The 23,323-nt window shown below is 46.0% G+C and overlaps 1 protein-coding gene across 1 annotated transcript in view; it reads left to right on the top strand.

The window, feature by feature from the left end:
- Nucleotides 1–14,701, top strand: part of ATP2A2 (ATPase sarcoplasmic/endoplasmic reticulum Ca2+ transporting 2) — a 30,012-nt gene extending 15,311 nt beyond the window's left edge. The window contains exons 6-20 of the mRNA XM_063315831.1: nt 1,858–1,938; nt 2,610–2,695; nt 4,672–5,136; nt 6,827–6,915; nt 7,969–8,071; nt 8,740–8,871; nt 8,961–9,083; nt 9,316–9,534; nt 9,905–10,240; nt 10,521–10,741; nt 11,184–11,386; nt 12,021–12,106; nt 12,451–12,584; nt 13,046–13,163; nt 13,510–14,701. Of these exons, the coding sequence (XP_063171901.1) occupies nt 1,858–1,938; nt 2,610–2,695; nt 4,672–5,136; nt 6,827–6,915; nt 7,969–8,071; nt 8,740–8,871; nt 8,961–9,083; nt 9,316–9,534; nt 9,905–10,240; nt 10,521–10,741; nt 11,184–11,386; nt 12,021–12,106; nt 12,451–12,584; nt 13,046–13,163; nt 13,510–13,779 (2,666 nt within the window). The 3' untranslated portion in view covers nt 13,780–14,701. The remainder of the gene's footprint in view (nt 1–1,857; nt 1,939–2,609; nt 2,696–4,671; nt 5,137–6,826; nt 6,916–7,968; nt 8,072–8,739; nt 8,872–8,960; nt 9,084–9,315; nt 9,535–9,904; nt 10,241–10,520; nt 10,742–11,183; nt 11,387–12,020; nt 12,107–12,450; nt 12,585–13,045; nt 13,164–13,509) is intronic.
- The last annotated feature ends 8,622 nt before the right edge of the window (nt 14,702–23,323 follow it).

Here is a 23,323-nt window from a genome sequence, read left to right as displayed (position 1 = left end):
ATTCTTGGAATTAAAGATATCTCTGTAAAGTGAAGGAAAGAGAAGCACAAATGTTACTGCTCCCCCCCCCCCCAAAGACTATAAGAAAGCCAAAGCTTTCACTTATTTTGGTGTTAGAATGATTGTGGCGTTGCACGCACCACACTGCCCAGACTAACGTCTTCGCTTTGGATGGCTGAGAACGGCTGAACTTCAGCTCAGCTGCCGCACTTGCTGTGTACAACAGTAGGAAGCAATAGTACTGTGAACAGTTATCAGGTCCCCGTGGAATTCAGTTTATTCTTTCGATTGCCTCATTTTGGGATGCCACGCAGTCCGCAGAGCCTGTCAGTGAGGATCCTCTAAGCGCTGCCCTGAGCAACAGATAGCTGTGCTGCTGCCTTTGTGAATATCCAGCACCAGGCGGGCTAAGCCGTCCGGTGCTTTCTTGAGGTCGTTATTTTAACAGCCGGGAGCAGCGAACCTCATCCGTATCCATCCCCGTTAAAGGGTTGCATTCAGTGCATTTGAGACATTCAGCTGTCAGAGCTCGGCAGCCTTGTGCTTCCTGACGGACGAATGGGCTTTCTCTCGCATCATGCCAAGTCTCCACTTGCTGTTCGGTGGAATTGTGATAGCCGCAAAGCAGCTGCTCACCGCATCTCCACGTGAACTTCCTCACGACATCGGGAGCGCGTTCAAATAGTTTGCCCATTTTTGGCTTTGGTCATTGTTTGTCTTACACTATTTTTCTCTTCAGTGCTGAAGGGCAGAGAGAGCTGAGAATTGGTTTTTGTCTGCAATAATGGAATAGAAAAGGGACATTGTTCCTGGGCAGCCTTATATAAATAGAGGAAGTCAATGAAATAGCTGTCTTAGGGGATTTTTAAGAATGGTTACAGCATTGCTTCCCACCGAAGACTGTCCAGGCCTGCGTATAATTTAACTTGAGAGGTTGCACAGAAACCGCCTTTCTCAAAGGCCATCCTAAGCCACAAGTGGGGTCATCTGAATCGTGGGGTGACAGATCCCGTTTTCCTGGTCATGTTGCAGATCTACTATTACTACAGTGGGATCCTCCCTCTGTCTCTGATTGCTGCTAGTTGCATAAGCATTCCCTGCAGGAAACCTAGGGGGACCTGCTGTAACAAGGCCGTTCTCTGTGACGGGATCAGCCATTTATGAGGTGGTAGCCTCTGCTTGGGCTGTGGGAAGACCATTTTGCACAAGTGTTTCTTACAGATTTTGCACGGATCTTGCCCCAGGAATTCCTAACGGATGAAATGTGGGCTGCTGCAAAGAAATTAGATGTCGGTCACTGCCAGTCTTAACAACAAAGAGCGATATCAGATCCTAGGTGCTTGCATGTCCCTGTAGATTTTTTCACTGAATGTGGCAGAATACCGCTGTGTCCTAAGCGCACACTCTACTCGGCTGCATCATGGCAAGACCGAGCAAAGGTCGATCTGGATCAGGAACCTCTTCCCACAGGCTCCACCAAATGCCAGCAGGAAACCAATAAGCCCATTGGCACCTTCCTACTCATACTAGAGTGAACGTGTAGCCACTGTGATTACAGTCAGCTATGTTAGCAGAATGAGATTTCTCCGTGGATTGAAGGCGGAAAAATGAGAAGTGACACGTCAGCTACTAGGAGAGAAACTTCCACATGGTGAGACTTCCTACCATGGGTGTAATTGCAAAGAAAGGCGTGGAATTTCTGTTGTAGGGCACTCCGGAAAATAGGCCAGCAAGAGAGAAGTGCTTTTGAATAAACGCACAATAGGGTCTGCTTACTCTGATGGTAATTGCACATCTGGGAAAATATTTGGATTTCCTAAAGGTCACTTAAACTCATGCGCTTTTTTCAACCCACAGTTGGTGACAAAGTTCCTGCTGACATAAGAATTACTTCCATAAAATCCACAACTCTACGAGTAGACCAGTCGATTCTGACGGGTAGGTGGTTCTTAAGAGAAAAGCAAAGATTCCTGGGATCCGTGGTGGCAAAGTGCCACTGCAGCGGTCATGGCGAAGATGACCTGTCTGTACTGCACTGGGTGCGTGTTGTGATCTCCCCCCAGTGGAAAGCATTTAAGCCGATTCAGAACAGAAAAGTGCCTCCTATCTGGTTTATTTAAAAGCTGGAATGAACATGTTCTCTCAGCTTTAGTCTTGGAATGATCTGTTTGTATCTGGCTCATTTCCATTATTTGATTGCCAACATGGCTTGTAAGAAAAAGTGTAACAAATAAACTATATTAAAATGGTGTTGGGGTGAGAAATGAATGGGGAGGTGTTTGTTTTTGCTTTTGCTTCCAAGTTGGTTTGGTTTGCTAGGCAGTATAGGCAGTATGTCCAACGTGCAAAGAGAATTCACACTTCAGCGGTAAAGCATTTGATTTGCATGATAAAGGACACACAAAGCCCGCCCCCCATGCACTAAGCCTGGGAAATTCCACTGCCAATCTTGAGAATGGGAAGCATTTGCAAGCAGAGGAGCTTCCCGTTAGAGATACCCTGTGGCATCTCAGAACAACCTCTCTGTGCCAGCTGCGTCAGGCAAGATGGCAGGGAGCTGGCTCTGTGAGGCTCCCTATCTCACCACTGATGCGGTGACCTTTTTCTAGGTGAATCTGTCTCGGTAATTAAACACACGGACCCTGTGCCGGACCCTCGTGCGGTAAACCAAGACAAGAAGAATATGCTCTTTTCTGTGAGTAAATCCTGACCCATGTGCTTTTGTAAATTATTTGATGCTTGCTTTGTGCCTCATGGAAAAAAAACCAGCTTCTGTTTGGAGCAACCTGCTGAAAATGTTGCATCTATTTTGATCATTTAAATCAGTGTTTTTCAAACTTGGCAACTTTAAGACTGGGGAATTCTGGGAGTTGTCCCGACATCTTAAAGTTGCCAAGTTTGAAAAACACTGATTTAAATTGTTACCTTAAACTGAGCCGTAAAAACTCAGGGTGCATATAAGCATAGGCTGAGTCAAGTTGTTTTCAGCTAGACTCACACATGTAAAGGTTTTCAACAGTGAAATGAAAAGGGAACCTCTTGGAAATGTCCAGCAAGACAATGCTTCCCTCCCTAGCTGTGGATTCCTTTTGGGGAGACAGGCTCTGTTGCGCAGAGAACAAGAGTCTTCTGGTGTTGAAGTGGGAACTTCCACATCACGGACTAATTACTACTCAGAGTTTCATAACTGGAGCCCTGGCTATTTAGGTGATTTATTACCTTGGCTTTAACCACTCCTGCTGTTCCTGCGTCTGGCAAACTGGCTGAGAAACCTCCCCCCCTTCTCTTGCCGCTATTCTGAGGCAGTCACCACAGTTAAATTTATGTTCCCCTTCTGCCCTTGGGTGAGCGTAAGATGCTGCTGCTTGAGAATGTGGAACGAGTCTCAGAAGTGCGTGTTCCAATATGTAATATGAACGCTGGCAAAGTCTTGCCAGATACTGGCTGGATTGTGCCAGTTTATGGAAACTGGTTAGGTTGGTCAGAATGAAGAAGGGCGTTGTGAAATACCACTGCTATTTTTTGTTTAAATTGAATAGTGCTGTCACCTACACACTCAGGTCATCCTGCGGGAGTCATTGTGGAATTGCAAAGCTAGAGCCCACCAAGCAAGCCCATTCTTTCAGAAGCTGTTAAGACCTTTATGAGTAGGCATCTAGACCCTGAGCTCTTGGCCAGCTCTTGAAAACACTGCTTGTATGTTGATTTCCTTTGCATTCCTAACTGATACTGTTGTTGGTGCTCATAATTTATTTCTGTAGACCCTCAACGTAGATTTTTTTTTTTTTTTTGTGCAGTGGAATTTGATAATGTACAAGAGGAATGAATGAATTGGAAAGGGTATACATCTTAAAACCTAGTTAGGAAAGAAGAAGAAACTATAGATGTGTGTATACTGTACAGGTAGTCCATCATTCGTTTAACAATGGTTAAACGACGGAAGTTACGACGGAAAGTTACGACGGAAAACATCGCACTCCCTCCCCCCCCACCCTACAGTTACATGATCACGTTTCAGGTGCTTGACAGCCAGCTCACATTTACAACCAGTTGTAGCGTCCTGCGATCACGATTGCATTTTGCTGACTTTTTGGCAGTTTTCTGGCAAAAAAGTGCACATTGGGGAAGCTGGATTCACTTAATGACCGCTGTAAAAAAAAGGTTGCAAAATTGAGTCTGGTTACGTGGTGACTTGACTTACTACGGAAATTCTGGTCCCGATTGTGGTCATAAGTTGAGGACTTCCTGTATACCTAAAAGCTCCTGTCTTTAAAATGGGAGCACCAAGGCACTGATGAGGACAAAAACCAGGGGGGGGGGGGTTGCGGGTGTGTGTGTGCGTGCAATTATGTACCATATCAGAAACATGCTCCCTGTGAAATTTTCCTGGAGATGACTAATCTAGTGGGAAATACTGAAGAAACAGGTTGGTTGGTAACGGGAGTAAAATATACATATTGTACAACAGTTACTTTTACAAAAGTCTGTTCACAGCTTGAAGATCGAAGCGTAACGTACCCGAAGAATGCTGGATCTAGCTAAGACTAGATTCTTGCAGTAAGACTGTACTGGTTCTTAGTGGGAAATGATATATGAAAGGATGACTTTTGGGGTTTTTTAAAGCACTTCCAACACCCGGCTGAATTTCCTGTCCAATTGTTTCCAATCAAGGGTACGAACATTGCTGCCGGCAAGGCCATGGGGGTTGTGGTGGCCACTGGGGTAAACACTGAAATTGGCAAAATCCGCGATGAAATGGTGGCCACCGAGCAAGAGAGGACCCCGCTGCAGCAGAAGCTGGACGAGTTCGGGGAGCAGCTGTCGAAGGTCATCTCGCTGATCTGCATTGCCGTGTGGATCATCAACATCGGCCACTTCAACGACCCCGTCCACGGCGGCTCCTGGATTCGGGGCGCCATCTACTACTTCAAGATAGCCGTGGCGCTGGCTGTTGCTGCCATTCCAGAGGGCCTGCCTGCGGTCATCACAACCTGCCTGGCCCTCGGCACACGCCGGATGGCCAAGAAGAACGCCATCGTCCGAAGCCTCCCCTCCGTGGAGACCCTGGGCTGCACCTCGGTGATCTGTTCCGACAAGACTGGCACCCTGACCACGAACCAGATGTCGGTCTGCAGAGTAAGCTGCTTCGGTTTCTATTGGTTAGGAAGGGAGAACAGTGAAATCGGGGGGAACTGGCCATCTCTGTCCCTCTCCCTCCAGAACTCATTCCCCGGACCTGATTTTATCAGCTTCCCGTGGCAAAAGCAGAGAAGCCGCCTTTATTTTGAAGCCATTCCGTACCCAATAAGCCAGGATATAAGCCTTGATTTAAACCAGGGGCTGTGCCTGCTCCTAACTTCTTTTTTTTTGGCCACCCCAAGACGTTAAAGTGCTTTTAACACGCTCCCTTCTCCCCATTAATCCAGCGCTCCTGACTTTTGGAAGATAAAAGGAGGCTAAAAAAAAAATCAGGTCTTAGTTTATAAAAGCTAACGGTAAGAAGTTTATTCTCATCCCAGGAAATTCGCTAGGGAAGATAAGAACAACCGTGAAATATTGATTAATGTGCCTTTTTCAAAGCGGTCTGGAGGGAAGGAAATTGCGCTCTTCGGTCGCAAGGCATTCTTGCTTCTGAAGGGCTAAACAGAAGGGATTCTCTCTGGCTGTTCTCAGATCAGGATGTTGAGAGGGCTTGAGTCAACAGTGGTAAAGACGCCAGTCGATTTTTCTGGGTATTTTCCATAGCTCAAATGAACTTTTGTTCTCTTTCCCAACGTGCTGCCTATCTATTCACGTTGCTCCCTTGCCCCGTCCGGCATTTGGCTGCTGAAGGGGGCCTTCTCGCGGAGGACAAAGCTGCGGCTCGTCTGTATTCCGGGAGAGGTGCTTTGCAGGGCTCTTGCATAACAGCCCGTCTTTCAGAACGGCTCCACCACAAAGGAGCATCCAAGCCTTTTCTCTTCTGGAAAGCATCCTTGGCCGGGCAGAGTCGTTGATTTGGCTTTTTTTTTTTTGATCTGATCCTATAGCGTCAGATCCGTTAGGCAGCACCGAAAAACATTTCCTGGAGATTGTGGGGTGGGTGGGGAATGGCTCAGCATGTAAAAGCAGGATTTGCTTGTACAAAGATAACCCTTCAGCAAGCTTAGTGATGCCCGGGAAAGGATTTTTCTGCATTAGGCTCTGTTGCCAAACTCTGGCTAGTCCAAGGGGATGCGATTTAAATTCCTGAGACTTAGACGGAGCTGGACTGTCAGTAGCGACAGCACAGTGGCAAGAATCCAAGTTTGGGAGGGGGTGCCTGGTGAGAGAAGGGGTGGGAGAAACAAATTAAGACCAGAACATCATCATGTTCCTTTTCTACGTTTTGGATCGCCCAGACCTGGGGAAGGAAAAAAGTCAATATTTTTGGATGCTTTTCCAGCTGGGATGTTTGCATCATGGAAGAGGCTGCCCTTCTGCGTAGTCTCTGTGTATTGAGGTGAAACTTCCTGTGGTTTACGTGGGTGGGCCCCTCATTTTGAATGGTGGGAGCGCAAGAGGTTTGACCCACTGCCTGAGCACAGGGCCTCGTGTCTTGTTCTAATCAGGTAGGAAGAGAGGGAAGGAAAATAGGGGAAGGTGTAATTACAAGGAACAACTGGAGGAGCTTGCCTGTGACCTACATTCTCAAAAGTACAGCTTGATCTTCCTTTAAGGTAACACAGAGTTGGTTCTGAAGAGCAATGGGGCCGATAAGACTTTCCTGCCCAGCTGTCTTTGACATGAAAATGTTCTCGATTGCCTTAGCCGGTGGGGCATAACCGTGCCCTTGTCTGTCTTACAGATGTTTATTGTGGACCGGGTAGAAGGGGATAGCTGCTCTCTGAATGAATTCACCGTGTCTGGTTCAACGTATGCTCCCGTCGGAGATGTGTGAGAACTTTTATTCTTGCTTTTCGCCAGCTGGTCCATCTGCAGGTCTCCTTGTATGCAGGGTGGCTAAGCCTAGAATTACAGGGCCTGAAAGGAAAAATCGATCCTGTAAAAGGGGATTGGTCTTGTTCTGTAGATTCAGAGTTAATGGTTTGGAATAGTTTCCCTTTTGGGAAGCAGGAAACCTGCATATGATTTTAAGGCATGTTATTAATACTTTGTCTGCCTCTTGTGTGGGGGGAATATGCATAATTCTCTACTGTAATCTTTTATTTTGTGTAAACATAATCCAAAATCGTCTTTCGGAGTTGCACTTTTCCCCTAGAATAGTTTTATTGTAACTGAATATCACGTCCCTCTCCTTCGACCTTTGATTTTCAGGATCTTACCCTTTTGTAGTTTCTCTTACCTTTATGAATCTGTCCAACGTGTTGCTGGTTCTCTGACGCCTCTGGCCCTGTGTGGCATGTTTCTTTCTGTATAAGAACCTGCACAAGGTGGTGGCTTTTCAGGTCTCCGTCATTTCAAAGAACACTACAGATGGTTAATGTGAGTTGAGGCTGAAAAGGCATTATATTTGCCATCATTCCCTGGTTGATGGCTTTGATGGCGTTCAGCCAATTTTGTAAAATTTCCAATGCTATAAAGCAACTTCCACTGATTCGTTGCCCTCCAAATGTTGTTGAGGCTGCAAGCATTAGAATTTACAGCCAGACACCCACCCACAATATTCAGAGGGTGCCAGGCAAGTTTAGATGTTGGAGCCCACCCTCTTGCACAGTCGAGGAATCCAAATGGAAGCATCCCTGATGGGTGGCTATCCGGGCCCTGCTTGAACACATCCACTGATGGGGAGCCCAGCATTCGCGGAGGGCACTGACGTGACTATCAAAATACTCTCTCTATTAGGAAGTCTTTGCTAACAATCAACTGGAATTTGTCTGAATCCTCCTAGGATCAGATTAGCTAGCTGCTAAATTATGATTCTTCACAGTCATCTGAAGTTTTGCTGTCTTTTATTTTTCCTGATTCCCCCTCCCCCCCCCGCAACAGTTACAAAGGTGATAAACCTGTCAAATGCTGTATGTATGATGGCCTCATTGAATTGGCTACAATCTGCGCCCTATGCAACGATTCTTCTCTGGATTTCAATGAAGTAAGTTACGTTCAAGGGAACGGCCAGAACAAAATTCTTTTTGGTCTTGCATGCAAGGGAAGAGTGTTGCTACAACCTCATGTCAAAATTCTGCTCTCCCTTTCTTTCCCGCCCCTTTCACTGAAGAACCTGTTATGCTCTGTTTTGAATGCTGTTTTTGAAGCTTGTGAGTGCCTGAGAAAAAATCAGCCTGTTGACTAGCACTGAGTGTAAGAAATGGGAATTTGGAGCAGGCCTAGTGAGTAATGGAAATTCTGCAATAAAAGCCTTGGCCCCATAATTCTTTGCTAAAATGGGCAGCGTGAGCAAGCCTGCGTACCCACCTAGTAAAATTAACACAGCTCAGACTTTTAATGCCACTGTTCTGGTTTTTGTGTTTCCTATTGATTATATTTTATTCTTTAATGAATGTTAGTGATGCTTTTACTGGGCTCATAAAGCCATTCAGAATGGTTAAACAATATAAAACATTAAATCACCAAATAAACCATTACAAACAGAGATCTTATCCCAATTTAATAGGCTTCAGTTACATCAGATAGCCCTTGATGTCAGTATGTTTTGTTCAGTGACATTCCATGGATATCTGAGTTTACCAAGTGATCTTGCGCATGTGTAACCATTGAGCACTCTGTGACTTTGTACTAATAACAGCTTTTTCATTAAAGACAAAAGGAGTTTATGAGAAGGTCGGGGAGGCTACAGAGACCGCCCTCACTTGCCTGGTTGAGAAGATGAACGTGTTTGACACAGAACTGAAAGGATTGTCCAAGATTGAGCGGGCAAACGCTTGCAATTCGGTCAGTGCTTCTCAAATGCTGGGAATCTGGCGCAGTGCTGCGGTTTCCATGCAAGTGGGTTGCAACGCGGTTCTCCCTCCCCCATGCAGGTGATCAAGCAGCTCATGAGGAAAGAGTTCACTCTGGAATTCTCCAGGGATCGGAAATCCATGTCTGTGTACTGCACTCCAAACAAGCCTAGCCGGACTGCCATGACCAAGATGTTCGTGAAGGCAAGTGCCCTGAGGGGGAAGGATGTCACTTAAAGTGATGCCAGAACAGACTGGCTGGCGGGGGGGGGGGGGTTTACAACAGAACACGACTCCGTGTTCAAGGGACGTTTTGCCTCCTTAGTGAAGCAGCTCTGTGGGTGGAGTTGTCATGCCCCAAATGGTTCTGCAGTGAAAAGGTCAAAGACACCTTGAGTTTGTAGGCTGAATCGGTTTCTGGTTTGCTTTCCTGCAGGGCGCTCCAGAGGGGGTGCTTGACAGGTGCACCCACTTCCGAGCAGGAAACATAAAATTGCCCTTGACCCCGGGGGTGAAGCAGAAGATCATGAGCGTCATCCGTGAGTGGGGCACCGGGAAGGATACGCTGCGTTGCCTGGCCCTGGCCACCCACGATAACCCGCCAAGAAGGGAGGACATGAACCTGGAGGATTCTGTGAACTTCATCACCTACGAGGTTGGTTTAATGCTGGGTCGGTGTTTTCATTATTGGAACCTCAGCGGTTGATCCGACCTGCCTGGCAGTCCCAGGTTGGCTTGCCCAGATGGAGCTGTCCCCTAGGCTGGCAAGATCTAGATTAAATCTCCCTCTGATGAGTAGTTTCAGAGATTCCACTGCTCTCTGACAAGTGGGAACGACCAACTTCTCTAAAGCATGAAACCGAACGAAAGAAGAGATGGCCAATTAAGTGTTTAAGAACTATAAAGCGATACGGGTGACTGCACAGCATTGTAAATCCCCTGCTTGGGGTCTCCAGCTGGTGAAATGCATGCCGCTTCCTTCTGACCGAGAAACCTTAACCAGATCCGTGTTGCTCTCCTTTCAGACCAATTTGACCTTTGTCGGCTGTGTGGGAATGCTGGATCCTCCCCGAATCGAGGTGGCATCATCCATAAAGTTGTGCCGACTAGCAGGCATTCGCGTGATTATGATAACCGGCGACAACAAGGGGACGGCTGTGGCCATCTGCCGGCGCATTGGCATTTTTGGTGAAGACGAAGATGTCACTACAAAAGCTTTTACCGGTCGGGAGTTTGACGAACTTTCGCCAGCCGCCCAGAGAGATGCCTGCTTGAACGCCCGCTGTTTCGCCCGCGTGGAGCCGTCCCACAAGTCTAAAATCGTGGAGTTTCTCCAGTCCTTTGATGACATCACAGCAATGGTAAGTGTGCTTATTGGGAGTGCAAGTCAACAGTAACCTTTTGGGCAGAGGTAAGTGTGTAATGGGATGAAGGGTTTTGAGGAAACATATGGCATCAGACCTTTTTTCCCCTCTTGCTTAGTTTCCAGGGGATGAATAAAAGTAGAATGTAGTAGTGTATCCTAAGACTTCAGAAGTGTTCCAGATGCTCTTCTGCCAAAAGAACAGCCCCAGCCGCCACCGAGGCCCAGAGCTGAGGCCCTTGGCAGTGCATCCTGACCAGACCTGAAACTTTTTTCAGACAGGAGATGGCGTAAACGATGCCCCAGCTTTGAAAAAGGCAGAGATCGGCATTGCCATGGGCTCAGGCACGGCCGTGGCAAAGACGGCCTCGGAAATGGTGCTTGCGGACGACAATTTCTCAACTATTGTGGCTGCCGTGGAAGAGGGCCGGGCCATCTACAATAACATGAAGCAGTTCATTCGCTACCTCATCTCCTCCAACGTTGGCGAGGTGGTCTGGTAAGTATCCCCGGTGTTGGCAGCCTGGAGCAGAGCAAGTGCTGAATTTAGGTAGCTGTCACATCCTCTGGAAAGAACAAATGTCGACGGACCCCTAGGCGGGGCATCCGTTCTGGTCCTTGAGAACAGGCTGGGTTGTGGTGTAGCCTAAACTAGAGAGCTGTTCAAGCACAGCCCTTTAGTTATCTAGAATAAAAGATGGGACCCAGATCTATCCCCCAGATCCCTCTTCGTTGAGCGCAGCTGACCCTCTAGGGCTGCGTTCAAGGATTCCTTCTTGTTGGCAGCTTGCTCAGGGCTACCTTTGTCTTCCAAGAGCATTAGAAGTCAGGGCAGCGGCTGATCCTTGTGGTTTGGCTTCTTAGCATCCCTGTTTAAGACCCTCCTTTGCAGTCACGTGGCTAACTTGTGTTCTCTTGTTTCCTTTTCCTCCTCTGGGTAGCATCTTCCTGACTGCTGCTCTGGGTTTCCCGGAAGCTTTAATCCCCGTCCAGCTGTTGTGGGTGAACCTTGTGACTGACGGACTTCCTGCCACCGCGCTGGGATTCAACCCCCCTGACCTGGATATCATGAACAAGCCGCCTCGCAACCCCAAGGAGCCCCTCATCTCTGGGTGGCTCTTTTTCCGTTACTTGGCGATTGGATGTGAGTGTTGGCTTCAGTTCCCCGGAACCAGAGAGCGCAGAGCCCTTCCCTCTCCCCACAATCAAATAGATCCAGAGAAATCCGTTGCATGGCCGAAACCCATGGTCCCAGCTCAAGTTGGGGTAATGGACACAGCCTCCGGGTACCGTAATTGGGTCTCAGGGGCTGCATCCGTTTCCCCCCCTGGTTTCTCCTGGCTATTTTTTAGGGACTGCGGTCTAGTCAAACAGGGAGTCGGTGCCCCTGTCGGCATAGTATCTCCAGCTGATCTTGTCCTGCAGTTGCCGTGCTAAATGCAGCCCTCTAGTCTTGTTCTTCGCCAAGGACACCCGGGGGATAACTGAGGAGGGGAGTGCAACGCGCGTCCAGGGCTGTGCTGTCCGATAAGAGAGAGGCTGCCCAGGCTGAGGCTTTGCACACCAAATGCTTCTCACTCGTACAACACAGCCACTTCCCTGGATGTGTCCTGAACGAGAGAGGCGATGTGGGAAAGAGCCCGCTTGTGAGGACTTGGCCGTTGGGATCTAAGCATGCAGAGGGATGGCAAGGGATGCCCAGGAGGTGGCTCTCCAGGGGTGTGGGGTGCCTGTCATTCAGCAGAGCGAGAACTAAAACGCCTTTTCTTCTCCTCAAGGCTACGTTGGAGCTGCAACAGTGGGAGCCGCGGCTTGGTGGTTCATAGCTGCTGACGGGGGCCCGAGAGTTACCTTCTACCAGCTGGTATTTCCTTCTTGATATTTCAGTTCTCGGAAACCGCGTTCAAGACAAAGCTTTTTCCAGTGTGCAGCAAGCCTGCCTTTGCGGCATGTCATTGGAAGACAGCCTCAAAAATCTTATTGAAAACCACCAGCAAGTATTGTGGACAAACCTCTTACCCATCCAGGTGGTCCCTGCTTAACAATAAAAATCTGATTAGGAATGGTGTTCTTTGAAAAAGCATTGGTCTTCTCTGCTTTACAGCGGTGCCATGCTGTTGAGAATGCTTCAATGGATTTGGGATAGAGAAAGAGCAAATTGGCGTGAGGAGTTTATTGAGATTAATGTTGTCTTCTGCTGTTTTTCAGAGTCATTTCCTGCAGTGCAGTGATGAAAATCCAGAGTTTGAAGGAGTTGACTGTGTGGTGTTCGAGTCTCCCTATCCTATGACCATGGCACTCTCTGTCTTGGTCACAATAGAGATGTGCAATGCCCTCAACAGGTTAGCCTGTCTGAAATGAAAAATAAAAAAGATGTTCTTCTTTCCTCCTCCTCCTCCTCCTCCTCTTTGCATCTCTCCCTGATGTTGAGGTCGGAATTTATCCACGATTTATCTGTTTATAGAATTAAGAAGGTTCAATTTTTTTGCAGTAGGTTTTAAGTAAATTCAGGGAGGTATACTAGATAGGTGGAAAAGGTGTCACCCATCCTCCCCAGCTTTGAGCATCAGAAGCAGATCCATTTTGACATTGTTGGAGGAACGCTGCAAAGCTGAAGCTTAGGAGGCGGGGTGGGGATCAGAGAAAGCTTCTCTTTTGAAGAGAAACAATAATTGTGTTTTCCGTTAAAGCGACCTTCCCCAAGTTAGTGCCCGCCAGGCACGCTGAGCTGAAGCCCCTGTAACGCCAGTCTCAACGGCCATTGCGAACTCTGAAGCCAGCCTTTTGCCTTTTCCTCCCTCAGCCTCTCGGAGAACCAGTCCTTGCTAAGGATGCCTCCGTGGGAGAACGTCTGGCTCCTGGGATCCATTTGCTTGTCCATGTCTCTTCACTTCCTCATCCTTTATGTAGAACCACTGCCAGTAAGTTCCTGCGACTCATGCCCGGGGGCAGGAGGGTCAGCATACGAACCCCCCAGCTTGCTAAACCATGGAGAGGGTGGCATTCTCTCCTTTCCTGGCTGACCTTCAGCTGGGCAGAAACGAAAATAAACCCTGGGTCCTTACTAGCACCTCACCCGGCTGTGCTGTTGCTCCCTGGTTTACTGCTCCAGACCCACCGATTTGACGTCCTAAGGCCTGTGTCCCATTCGGGGGCGAAGGAGACCCCCGTTCTGTCTGAACCCAGCCCGCCAGCCTCTCCCCAAATGCCTGGATCCGGCGTGTCGCGCCAGCTGATTTGCCCTGACCTCTGTTTTCTCTTTCCCAGCTGATTTTCCAGATCACCCCTCTGAATGTGACGCAGTGGCTGATGGTGCTGAAAATCTCCCTGCCCGTAATCCTGCTGGATGAGACTCTTAAGTTTGTGGCGCGTACTTACCTAGAACCTGGTAAAGATAGTGTGCCGCCTGCCACCAAACCACGTCCTCTGTCCGCATGTACTGAAGGGATCTCCTGGCCGTTCGTGTTCATGTCCCTGCCGCTGGTCATTTGGCTTTATAGCACAGACACTAACTTTAGTGACATGTTTTTTTCTTGACCTGAAGTGATAGTAGCTTGGCAGTCAGAGAGATGTTTAACTTAAATCGATTTTTTTAATTGTTTAAAGCAATTGTCTTACTCTGCTGAATTTTCACATGAACATACTTGCCGGTGACTGAGGTTCCATATTCTAGACTCTGGGTTTCCCTCTTTTCTTTTTCTTTCCCCCGACTCCTGTGGGGGAGTCCTCTTACCCCCTGCCTTTTATACACAAACTAGGGTGTCCATCGACATGTACAGAGAAATTAAACACTATTTTATGCAAATATTTTTTGTAGAGGAGAAGCATGTACAGTGTTCTGTTTAATAGTTAACTCATCCTTGTAAAAACAACAGAAGTGCCGGGGGGGGTGCGCAGGGACACTATTTCGAGAAAACAGTGATGGGTAGCAGATTTTAGGGAGTGGATGTTGTGGTTTTTTTCCCTTAAACCAGACGCATGCAACCGTTCATGTCTGCTGCATGATTGATCATCTAATCCTAGTTTGTCATTCAGTTGGGTGTTTTCTGCACTGGGCAGATTATGCTGCTACCTCAATATTTTCCTCTCTCTCTCTTTTTGGTTTGTTTGTTTTGTTCTGTTCTGGATTTTTCTTATTGTTAACTTTCGATTCCAGATGCATCTTGTTTGTTTACACTCTGTCCTTAAGAGGTATGCCTGATCTTGCTGGTGCAGAAAATGCCATTTGAGAGGCAACCTGCTACAATTAGTTTTTTTTTTCCTTCCTATCCCAACACACGTAGAGGGTTTTTTAAAAAAACAAAAAGCAGAAACAAATTATTTATTTAAATATCGTATGTATTTTTACTGTAACAACATTGTTTCACCAGCATTGCCCACTTTGGGAGGGTGGGGGAGGAACAGAAGAAGGGAGAAGGCTATCTGGATGGACTTCAAGCAAAGAGCAAAAAAAAATAAATTTTTTTAAAAATTGAGACAATTCTGTTTTTCATTTCATTTCTACCCTAGGAGGCTCTTAAATTCCATTCTAATTCGCGTGTCAGATTTTTTTCCCCCCGTTTCATGACTGTTTAATAGGGGCATTTATAACCCAACCTGGAAATAAAGTTGCTCAGATTTTTTAGAGCTGGATTTCTCTTTGGGGATTTTTCTTTTTCACTCAGGCCTGAAATCCTCAGTGCCACCTTGCTGAGGTATCATCTGCTAGCTGCATCTTATGCTGAAGCAAATAAGTAACAACTTCTGTTTGTGTGTGTTTTGTAAAACCTGTAAATACCGCATAACTAAGTGAACATACTGTATAAAACTCTTTTTATTTTTACTGTGGCACTAACCACCATTGGTCTGTTGTGATAAATGTCTGTGCATGCTGTCTGTTTACTGCTTCTCCAAACTGCGTCCTGTATGATGCGTAAGTTCATTAACAGCCTAACTGTGTGGTGTTTCTCTCCAATGCCTTCCAACATTTCATCGACTGAAGTGAGTATCTCTCTTCCATTTCGCCATTTCAGTGGTGGTGTGCTGTGTATGTAAAAGGAACAGAAAACAAAAGACAGATACGTGTGCTGTATGCCCTTCCAAGGAACTCAATAAATAAACGTTCGTGTTCCCCTCCATTGCAAGCTGCGTTTCCTGTGCCAGGTTCTCTCTAGCCTACATTTACTGCCTTAGGAGAGCCAACGTATTTGGAGCTGGGGTTGCTGGTAGAGATCCCCCTGCATTCTTGCTGATTTAAACCTTGAACAAGAGGCTTGTCAAGGTTTCACAAGAGACTCAATAAATTGCTTTCCAAAACCCTGTCGGCCCGCTGCACGCGATGCGTCAGCCCCTGCAGAACAAGCAGGTGGCGACAGTCCCTTCTCGGCTTCGTAAAACACTTGGCGTCCCAAGCAGGGTCTCCCTGGCAGTGCTGGGCTGCTCCTGGGGTTTCTTGGAAAGGTGCCCTGAAATGTGGTAAAGGTGTGGCCAGGAAGCCCATGCCTACCTTTGCGCAGAGAGGCGGGAGCTGTGTGTGGTCCGAAGCCGGGCTCAGCCTGCGCTCCCAGGATGTGCTTGGTTTAGGAGGCGGTTAGACGCTCGAGTGGATGTGGGATAGGTGAGCCTGGAGGATCAACTGGGCTGTATGGTGGGTGCACCAGGTGATCTCCAGCAGACTTTGGGGGGTGTCGCTCTGGGTTTCCGTGGCAAGTGTGGTGGTGGGATCTCGAGCTCAGCCTAGGACAGCTTATTTCCTAGATCTCTGAGCATATCCAGAGTGCCTTCCCTTTGCATAATTGTGATTGGGGTCTGCGTGCCTGCCACTTAAAAAAGGATACAAGTCAGTGCTGTTTTTCCATTTGCACATACGAGGATGTGACTTACGGTTACAGTCGTTCTTCGTTCCCAGGTCAGGCTTGGATGGTAATTCATCCAAAGCCGTTCGGAAAGCTGGTCGTTTGGTGTTTTTAGAGGGAAGGGCTGCAGATGGTTCAGCTTAAGAGAGTAAAGCTAGAGGACGTCCTTGATTGTCTCTCTCTCTCTGGGCAACGGCTGGCCAAGAGAACCTGGCGCTCTCCAGAAGCGTTGCATTTGTCTGGGAGTTGTCCCATAAGCCCCAGGGAACAAGACCCAAAGGGCAAGGGGGTTCTGGGAGCTGTAGTTCCAAACATCTGGAGAAAAACAAGTTTTTTTTATTCTTGGAGTTAGAATACTGAAACAGACCCCAATTCGACATGGACATCCTTTATTCTGCAGGCCTGATTTTGCAAATGTTTTATACCACCCAGCCCAGTGTCATTATTCTCCCCACACAACTCCTTGATTCTCAGACAGCAGGATGATACATATTTTTTAACACAGAGCTGAGCCTCCCTGGTATTTGTTTTCTCCCTTTTTTTATTTACACAATACAGCTGCCTTAAATCAGCAGAATGTGGCTTGTTTTTGTTTCTAGATTGCATTGTGTGCAAATTTACAGCTGCTCAGTTTTGAACTTTACTTTGTCTTCAGAGAGCATCTGGTGCTGGGGAAAGTGGGGTAGGGACCTTTACTCTGTGACGATAATAACATAACAATAATAAATAACAAGACCTTCTTCCCAGATCTTCCCAGGACACAACTGATAAAGTACTTAGCTGAATGAAAGGGGAAAGGGAGGGTTTCAAGATAGATGAAGCATGTAAAATAATCCAAACTGTCTTGTGTCCTCACACCTGTCTCGTTTTACATCTTGCACTGCTTAGCCCTTGTTTCCCTAATGTCTGCTCATTGCTTGGAAGCAAATTTACACATCAGCAAAAAAGAATGCTGGGTACTTTCTGGCACACACTTTGCACACTGCAAAAGGCAAATCAAAAATGTTTTATTCAGAGGGAATGAATAGGGCACGGCAGAGTAAATCTTGTGAGGAGATTTCAGGGGGGAAAAAACATGCTGGCCAGGATTGGTCTGCAGTTCTCAGTCTCTCCTATTTGCTAAGAAATTTATTCAGGGGCAGGAAGTGAAGAGTAAGGACAAGACAGGATTCTTGGCAGATTCCTAACCTCCAGTAACATGCAAGAGGCTTTTCATTTGAAGAAATGCCTCTGAAATTAATGACTAGGGTTTCTTAAAACCCGGAGAAAGCTTCAGCAATCTACTCGTTTTGCATAGCGCAATTGCTGGAAAAGCATGGACGTGAAAAGGGCTAGATGGGCAGAGGTATCGCGTATCGGGAACCTGATGGATAAAGACGATAACAGCAATGAAAGGCTGTTGGTCAACAGATGGGGAAAGTCCTAGAAATACAAGAATATTAGTGTTCTACATCCAGCGGGTGGGTGTAGGTTTTCTGAAGCTTGCTGGAAAAAAAATAGTCATAAATTGCTAGGCAGTAGTAGCGATGCTGTTTTAAAGTTGCCTCTGTTGTCAAGGTCCTTAATCTGAGTGAGGTCTAAGTGGTGAAGATGGATGGATGGATCAGAGTCAGTTGGCTCCAGGCCTTTGGGGCCTTCCAGCCCCTCCCAAAAGCTCTGGGGAGGGAGGGATTACAAGCCCTTGCTTGTAATCACGGGGTTACACAAGAAAGTAAATCCTGAAGAGTGTCTGGGTTCAGCAATTGATCTATTCCTGTCTGATCCACTAACCAGCTTGCAGCTTTGGGGTGGGTGGAGAACTGCTAATTCTAAGTGTCCTCTTAGCTTTTTAATTCTTTGTTCTTTTTCCATTAACCTGTATTCTCCTGTTGGAACATGGGAGGTCGTTATATCGCTACTAAGCCTTAAAAAAAAAACAAGCTTGGCTTTTATTAAGCTTTCTTTATCCGTCTTTTATCACTAATGTTTTCCTCCTTCTCTCTCTCTCTTTTCTCTCTTTTTCCTTTGCAGTGATGCTGGAGTAATCATTTAGTCCTAAACAAATTTTTGCAGAATTGTAAGGTTAATTTTCTTGCATGTGTCTTTAGCAACGCATCTGCTGAAAACATCTGCATGAGTCTTGTAAATGGAAAAAAAAAAAGCCTTCCCCTAGTGAAGGAGAAAAAAAAAATTGAACTGCAAACTTGTGTTCCGTGAAGGAAGTGTGTGGTGCTCTCTTACAACTGAAGTTTATATACAGATCTACCAAAATGTGCAATATAGTTTTTAACTGATAAAACAGACCTCTGCAAAGATGTTTTGGGAATGCATGAAGATGGGCCTCCCTAAACCGCTGAGCAAGAAATATGAGTGGTGACTGGCCAAGTTTTTTCCCTGTTTTTTCCTTTTCCATATTTCATTGTGTAAAATGTTATACTTTATAAAATGTACAGTATTAGACTGTAATGCATGCTTTTCAGTTGTACGTAGCCAATAATCTCTATTGTATCTTAAAGTAACAGTTTAAACAGCTCTGTACAATATGCAATTCTATTTATACAGATCATTGATGAATGGTACTGTTCCTGAAATGTTTTAAGAAACTGTTAAACCTTCAATTCCATAACTTCAGCTTTTTTAAAATCTCTCGGAGTGTGCAAATAGACCTCTTTTGCACAGTAGTAATGTTAACTTATTTAAATCTAAAGCCGTAGACACCCGTTCAGTGCAATACATGTGCCGTGATGCGTTTTAGCTGAAGAGTGAACCTCGAGTGCTTCCAGATGGAGACTTCCCAGCGCCAGCAAGCAGGAGACCCTGTTTTCCTTCGTTTGTTTTTCTTGGATGGATTTCAAACACGACGGACTACGTCAACTGGATCCTACCTCCACAAAATTCCACAGGCGAGGCAGGGCCGAGGCCTTGTGCAGCTCTGCGCACTGGAAGCACTTTGGATCCGTTTATAAGATAGCATGCGTGACTTTTTTTTTAGAAGTTGTAAATAACGTCTGATGGAGCATCACACTACCATCCTGGTTTCGGGTAAAATAAAACTTATTCTACAATAACACTGTTGCCTTGGATGTATTTTCAAGTTCTGTGGTTGGCTCCCCTTCCTTTGCAACTTAGCCAGAGAGCATCATATTCAGGGCATCCTGGATTGTATTCCTTCCAGTAACTGGGGCTCTTAGGTGATTTAATATTCCTGTAAGTAGCTTTTAAACGACTCACTTGATTGCTTTTCAGCCTCAAATGATAGACTCTCCTGGATGGACCAGCCAACCAATTACAACCTTTGTAATTTAGTTCTTAAAAAGGCAGCGCAGTGGCTGGAATTCAAAGAACCAAATCTTGTGAACTTGTGATCGGCCACAATAAAATTACATCTGCCCTTGAAGAGCATTTAGAAACCAAGTTAGCGATACAACAGCTGTCATTCTGACAGAAAAAGATGGTAACAGCAAACTGAAGCCCTTTGCTCGTTTGCAAACGGAGATGCTTTTTTTTTTTTTTTTTTTTTTTTTTTTGAGTATGTCTTCTTTTATACTGGTCTTGCGATTTGAGTTTGCATTTTATTGCTTCCAGTTAAGGCAATAATGGAAGATCGAGGGATTTTTATTTATTTTTTTTGGCATGGCATCTGCATTTAGAAGGACCTAAGAGAAACAAGTAATTACTATTGGGACTTTTGCTGGTAATCCTTGGCAAAAAGCATCAGGGTTGTAAGCTGGGAATAATGTTATTTTAAGCTATTCCTATAAAAAGATTGCACTTCAGTTTCCAGCGTGCAATTCAACAGCTGGAAAGATTGAGAGATATTTTATACCAGGACATTGTTGTTGCTCCAGTTGAGCTAAGGCCAGATCTATTAAACATATAATCAGTTGATCTTTGTTTATACTTAAGTTGCAAATATACTTCTCTTGGACTTTGAGGGTTATTTTGGAACAGGAAGATTCACTCACTGCAAGCTGCAGTTCCACGTGACCTGCATTATAGGAAATTGAAGCAAGTTTTATGCTTTGCCACCTTTCAGTTCAAGCTGATTAAGCAAGAAGGAAACTAATGAACTCTGTGGATTATAAAGAAATTAAGACAGTGAAACTGGTAAACCCATTCTTACAAAATGGTAGGTGTGTCAAATTCTGCACTTGCCTCCCCCTCCAGGCGGTGCCTAGTGTGTCTTCTCTGGCTGTTTTCTTTCTAATTCCAGATGTTCACTGTTCTTTGCTCGCTAAACTTCATTTCTCCAAAACTGGCTTCATGTTTGCCCCTGTGAAGTATGAAGCAATGCTAGATTGCATGCCCTGGCTTGTAATGGACGGGTGGGTGGGGGCCCTGCCAGTTTGGAATGACGAAGAAGCTCCAGAGTTTAAGAGTGCATATAAATAACTAGTGAAAGGTAGTAATCGGCAGACGGAGTAATGTAGCAACAAATGGTCATGCTGGAAGTGTCTGGTTCCTAGCCTTGTCGGTAATTTAGATGGTGGGCTTTGCCAAGCATCCTTATAGCTGGAGCATGGATCCATCTAACTCAGCATCCTCTAGGCTACAATGTGGACTTCAGCATGCTGGCTGGGGAATTCTGGGAGATGAAGTCCACATATCTTAAAGTGGCTGAGAAACACTGGCTTAAAGCATTGGGTAAACAGGGTTTCTCAGTCTCAGCCACTTTAAGATGGGTGGACTTCAACTCCCAGAATTCCCCCAGCCAGCATGTTGAAGTCCACCCATCTTAGCCCCAGCAACCATAGAGTCTGTTGTCTAGAGAAGCCAGACCCTGGGGAATTCTGGGAGTTGAAGTTCACACATCTTAAAGAAGCCAAGGTTGAGAAACATTGACTTAAAGCATGGGGTAAACCAACCCAGTGAGCTCCAGCAACCATAGAGTTTGCTGTCTAGAGAAGCCAGACTCTCTGGCACATGCCATAAACAGACTCTATGGGCAGAGAACCCAGATGGCCCCAGGTGGGGAGGGGGAGCATCACCCACCATATTGGTAAGCAAAGAGGTGTGCAAATGAGGGGGGGCAGGCCAAGGGCCCCAGGGGGCCCCCAGTGGCCCACTCCTGGCATTCTCAGCTGTTGGAGGTCTGCCTCTAGCAGAAAAGGCTGCCTGGTGGCTGCCCCCCACTTGTGAGGCTTGTGTTGGGGGTGAAGGCTGAGCTGCGGAAGGGGGCCCAGCTGGGGCCCAAAGGGTGGGTTGTTGTTGTTTTTTCCAACTATCTGTAAGCAGCCTGGGGTGCCCCTTCCTTGGAAAAGATACATTAATCAAACCAACTTCTAGCAGACTTCGGTTGCTCAGAGGAACTGGGGTACTTTGTCCCATTTTCTTGCACGGCAATTAACTCTCGCTCTTAGCTGTTTGCTGCTCAGTTCCCTTTTTGGAACTGCAATTCATAGCCAGGGCTGGAGTGGGCATCCAAGTCAGTCTTAAATATAATAATAATTGCAAAAAGAAACTCTGTATTTTTAAAAAAACAGCTTCTTTTGTGATAAAGGACTGTTGTTTTTTCAAGTCCATTAAGGTCCGTTTCTCTGTGTGCGTGTGAATGGAAGAATGCTGCTGGTAATTTTAAACATGGATTTAACGATATAAACATCTGTCACTGCAATGAAATGTCCAACACTCCCGTTGCTGGAGTGTTAGCGATTAAGCCCATCATTTGCAAGACCGGAGGCGGCTCGTCCAAATATATTAGGAACAAGCAAATGCTGGTAACCACCCACCCACCAGGGAGGCAGGAATATTAGCCCCCACCTGTTGGTTGCAAAGAGTTTGTGGCAACAAGCTCAGCCAGCTCTGATTGACATATAATAAATTATAAAACTTGCACCAAATGAAATAAGCTGAGAGGGTGCATGCTGTGTGTTCCAGGTCTGGTGGACTAAGGTAATTAAAAGACTCCAATTTTTTTTTTCTTATTCGTGTTCAACAGGAACAGATAAGCATTATCAAATGACTGAATAAGATAGATCTGTAATGTACAGGGGGGAAAATCCACTAAGAAGAGGAAAACATGATAAGCATCTTCATCGTAAGTATAGCAATTGCAATTAAAGTAATATATGAAAGGCATCCAAGTTTGGTAGAATTGAGATTCCTGTGATACCTCATTATTCTCACTTTGTAACCTCCTCTAACATGCCAGTTGAAGAGGCCTTGTAAACCCATCTAATTATTCAGATTTCCAATGTCGCACAATTATTATTTTAGCTAAGATTAAATAAGTTCCATATTTTTAAGCTTAAAGCTCAATCACATAAATAAATGTAGGAATGCTAACTCTGGGGAGCATTTAATTCTTTGCTGACATTGATCTCACCAAAAATTTTACGTCAAAAGGATGTATATAATTTTAGTGCATGATCACATGTGAAAAAAAGCCCCTTGTAGACTTTCCAGCCTTTGGGATAGTAATCATGATGTATGTGTGCTATGGGGTGGGGGTGGGGGTGGGGGGGAAGGGACTGTCCCTTCACTTGGCTGTCACATGCCATTTCTTCTCTTCCTTGAAATTTGGCGGGGTGCAGTTAAGCACATCTGGAGGGCACCAACTGGGGAGGGTTGCTATATGAAGGAATGGGATGCCTCTGAGGTATCAGGTGATGTTTCAAGCGCTGGAATTCCCCAGCATAATGCTCCGTTTTTTTTTTAAAGGAGCAGAGTTAGATAAATTGGGCAGCTGCAGGTCCCACAGCCAACCCCATCCTCTTTATCGCTCCAAAATGCCTTTGGACAATGAGTTCATTGTCTGAATGTGCCAAAATCTGGGGTAAAACGGCCTGCTCTTGCTGGTACAACTTTCATTTCTTTCTCAAAAAAATAAGGGTGGAAAGGGTGAAACAGGAAACTGCCAGGATGCAAATTATTCCCATACCTCTCCTGTCCCTGTTCTCTACAAAAGGCAGAAATTGTGGTGGAGGACATTGCAATAAGTTATCAAAATGGATGAATCCAAAGTGTATTTTGCTAGAACAGTACACATTTATTCCCAAGGAACGGTGGAATATTGCAACGATGGTGCATGTGGTGGGTGGTGGGAAGCTAAGAATCTCCCCCAAACATATAACCAAGAAAAAAGAGTTCTGAGTGGGTGGGTAAAAGAGGTTCCCAGAGGGTCGGGCGAAAGATGGCCGGCTGCCCATTCCTTTGTGAAAACGCTGAACACAATTCACACACAAACGACTTCATGGGATGGGCCTGGTGTAACTTGCTGCCAGACCGAGTAACTTAACGCGAGCCAAATCAGAGTCTGAAGCAGAAAA

This window comes from Candoia aspera, chromosome 15, assembly GCF_035149785.1.
Source record: "Candoia aspera isolate rCanAsp1 chromosome 15, rCanAsp1.hap2, whole genome shotgun sequence".
NCBI lineage: Eukaryota > Metazoa > Chordata > Lepidosauria > Squamata > Boidae > Candoia > Candoia aspera.
Note: the sequence above shows the minus strand (reverse complement) of the source record. Positions and strands in the feature narration are given on the sequence as shown.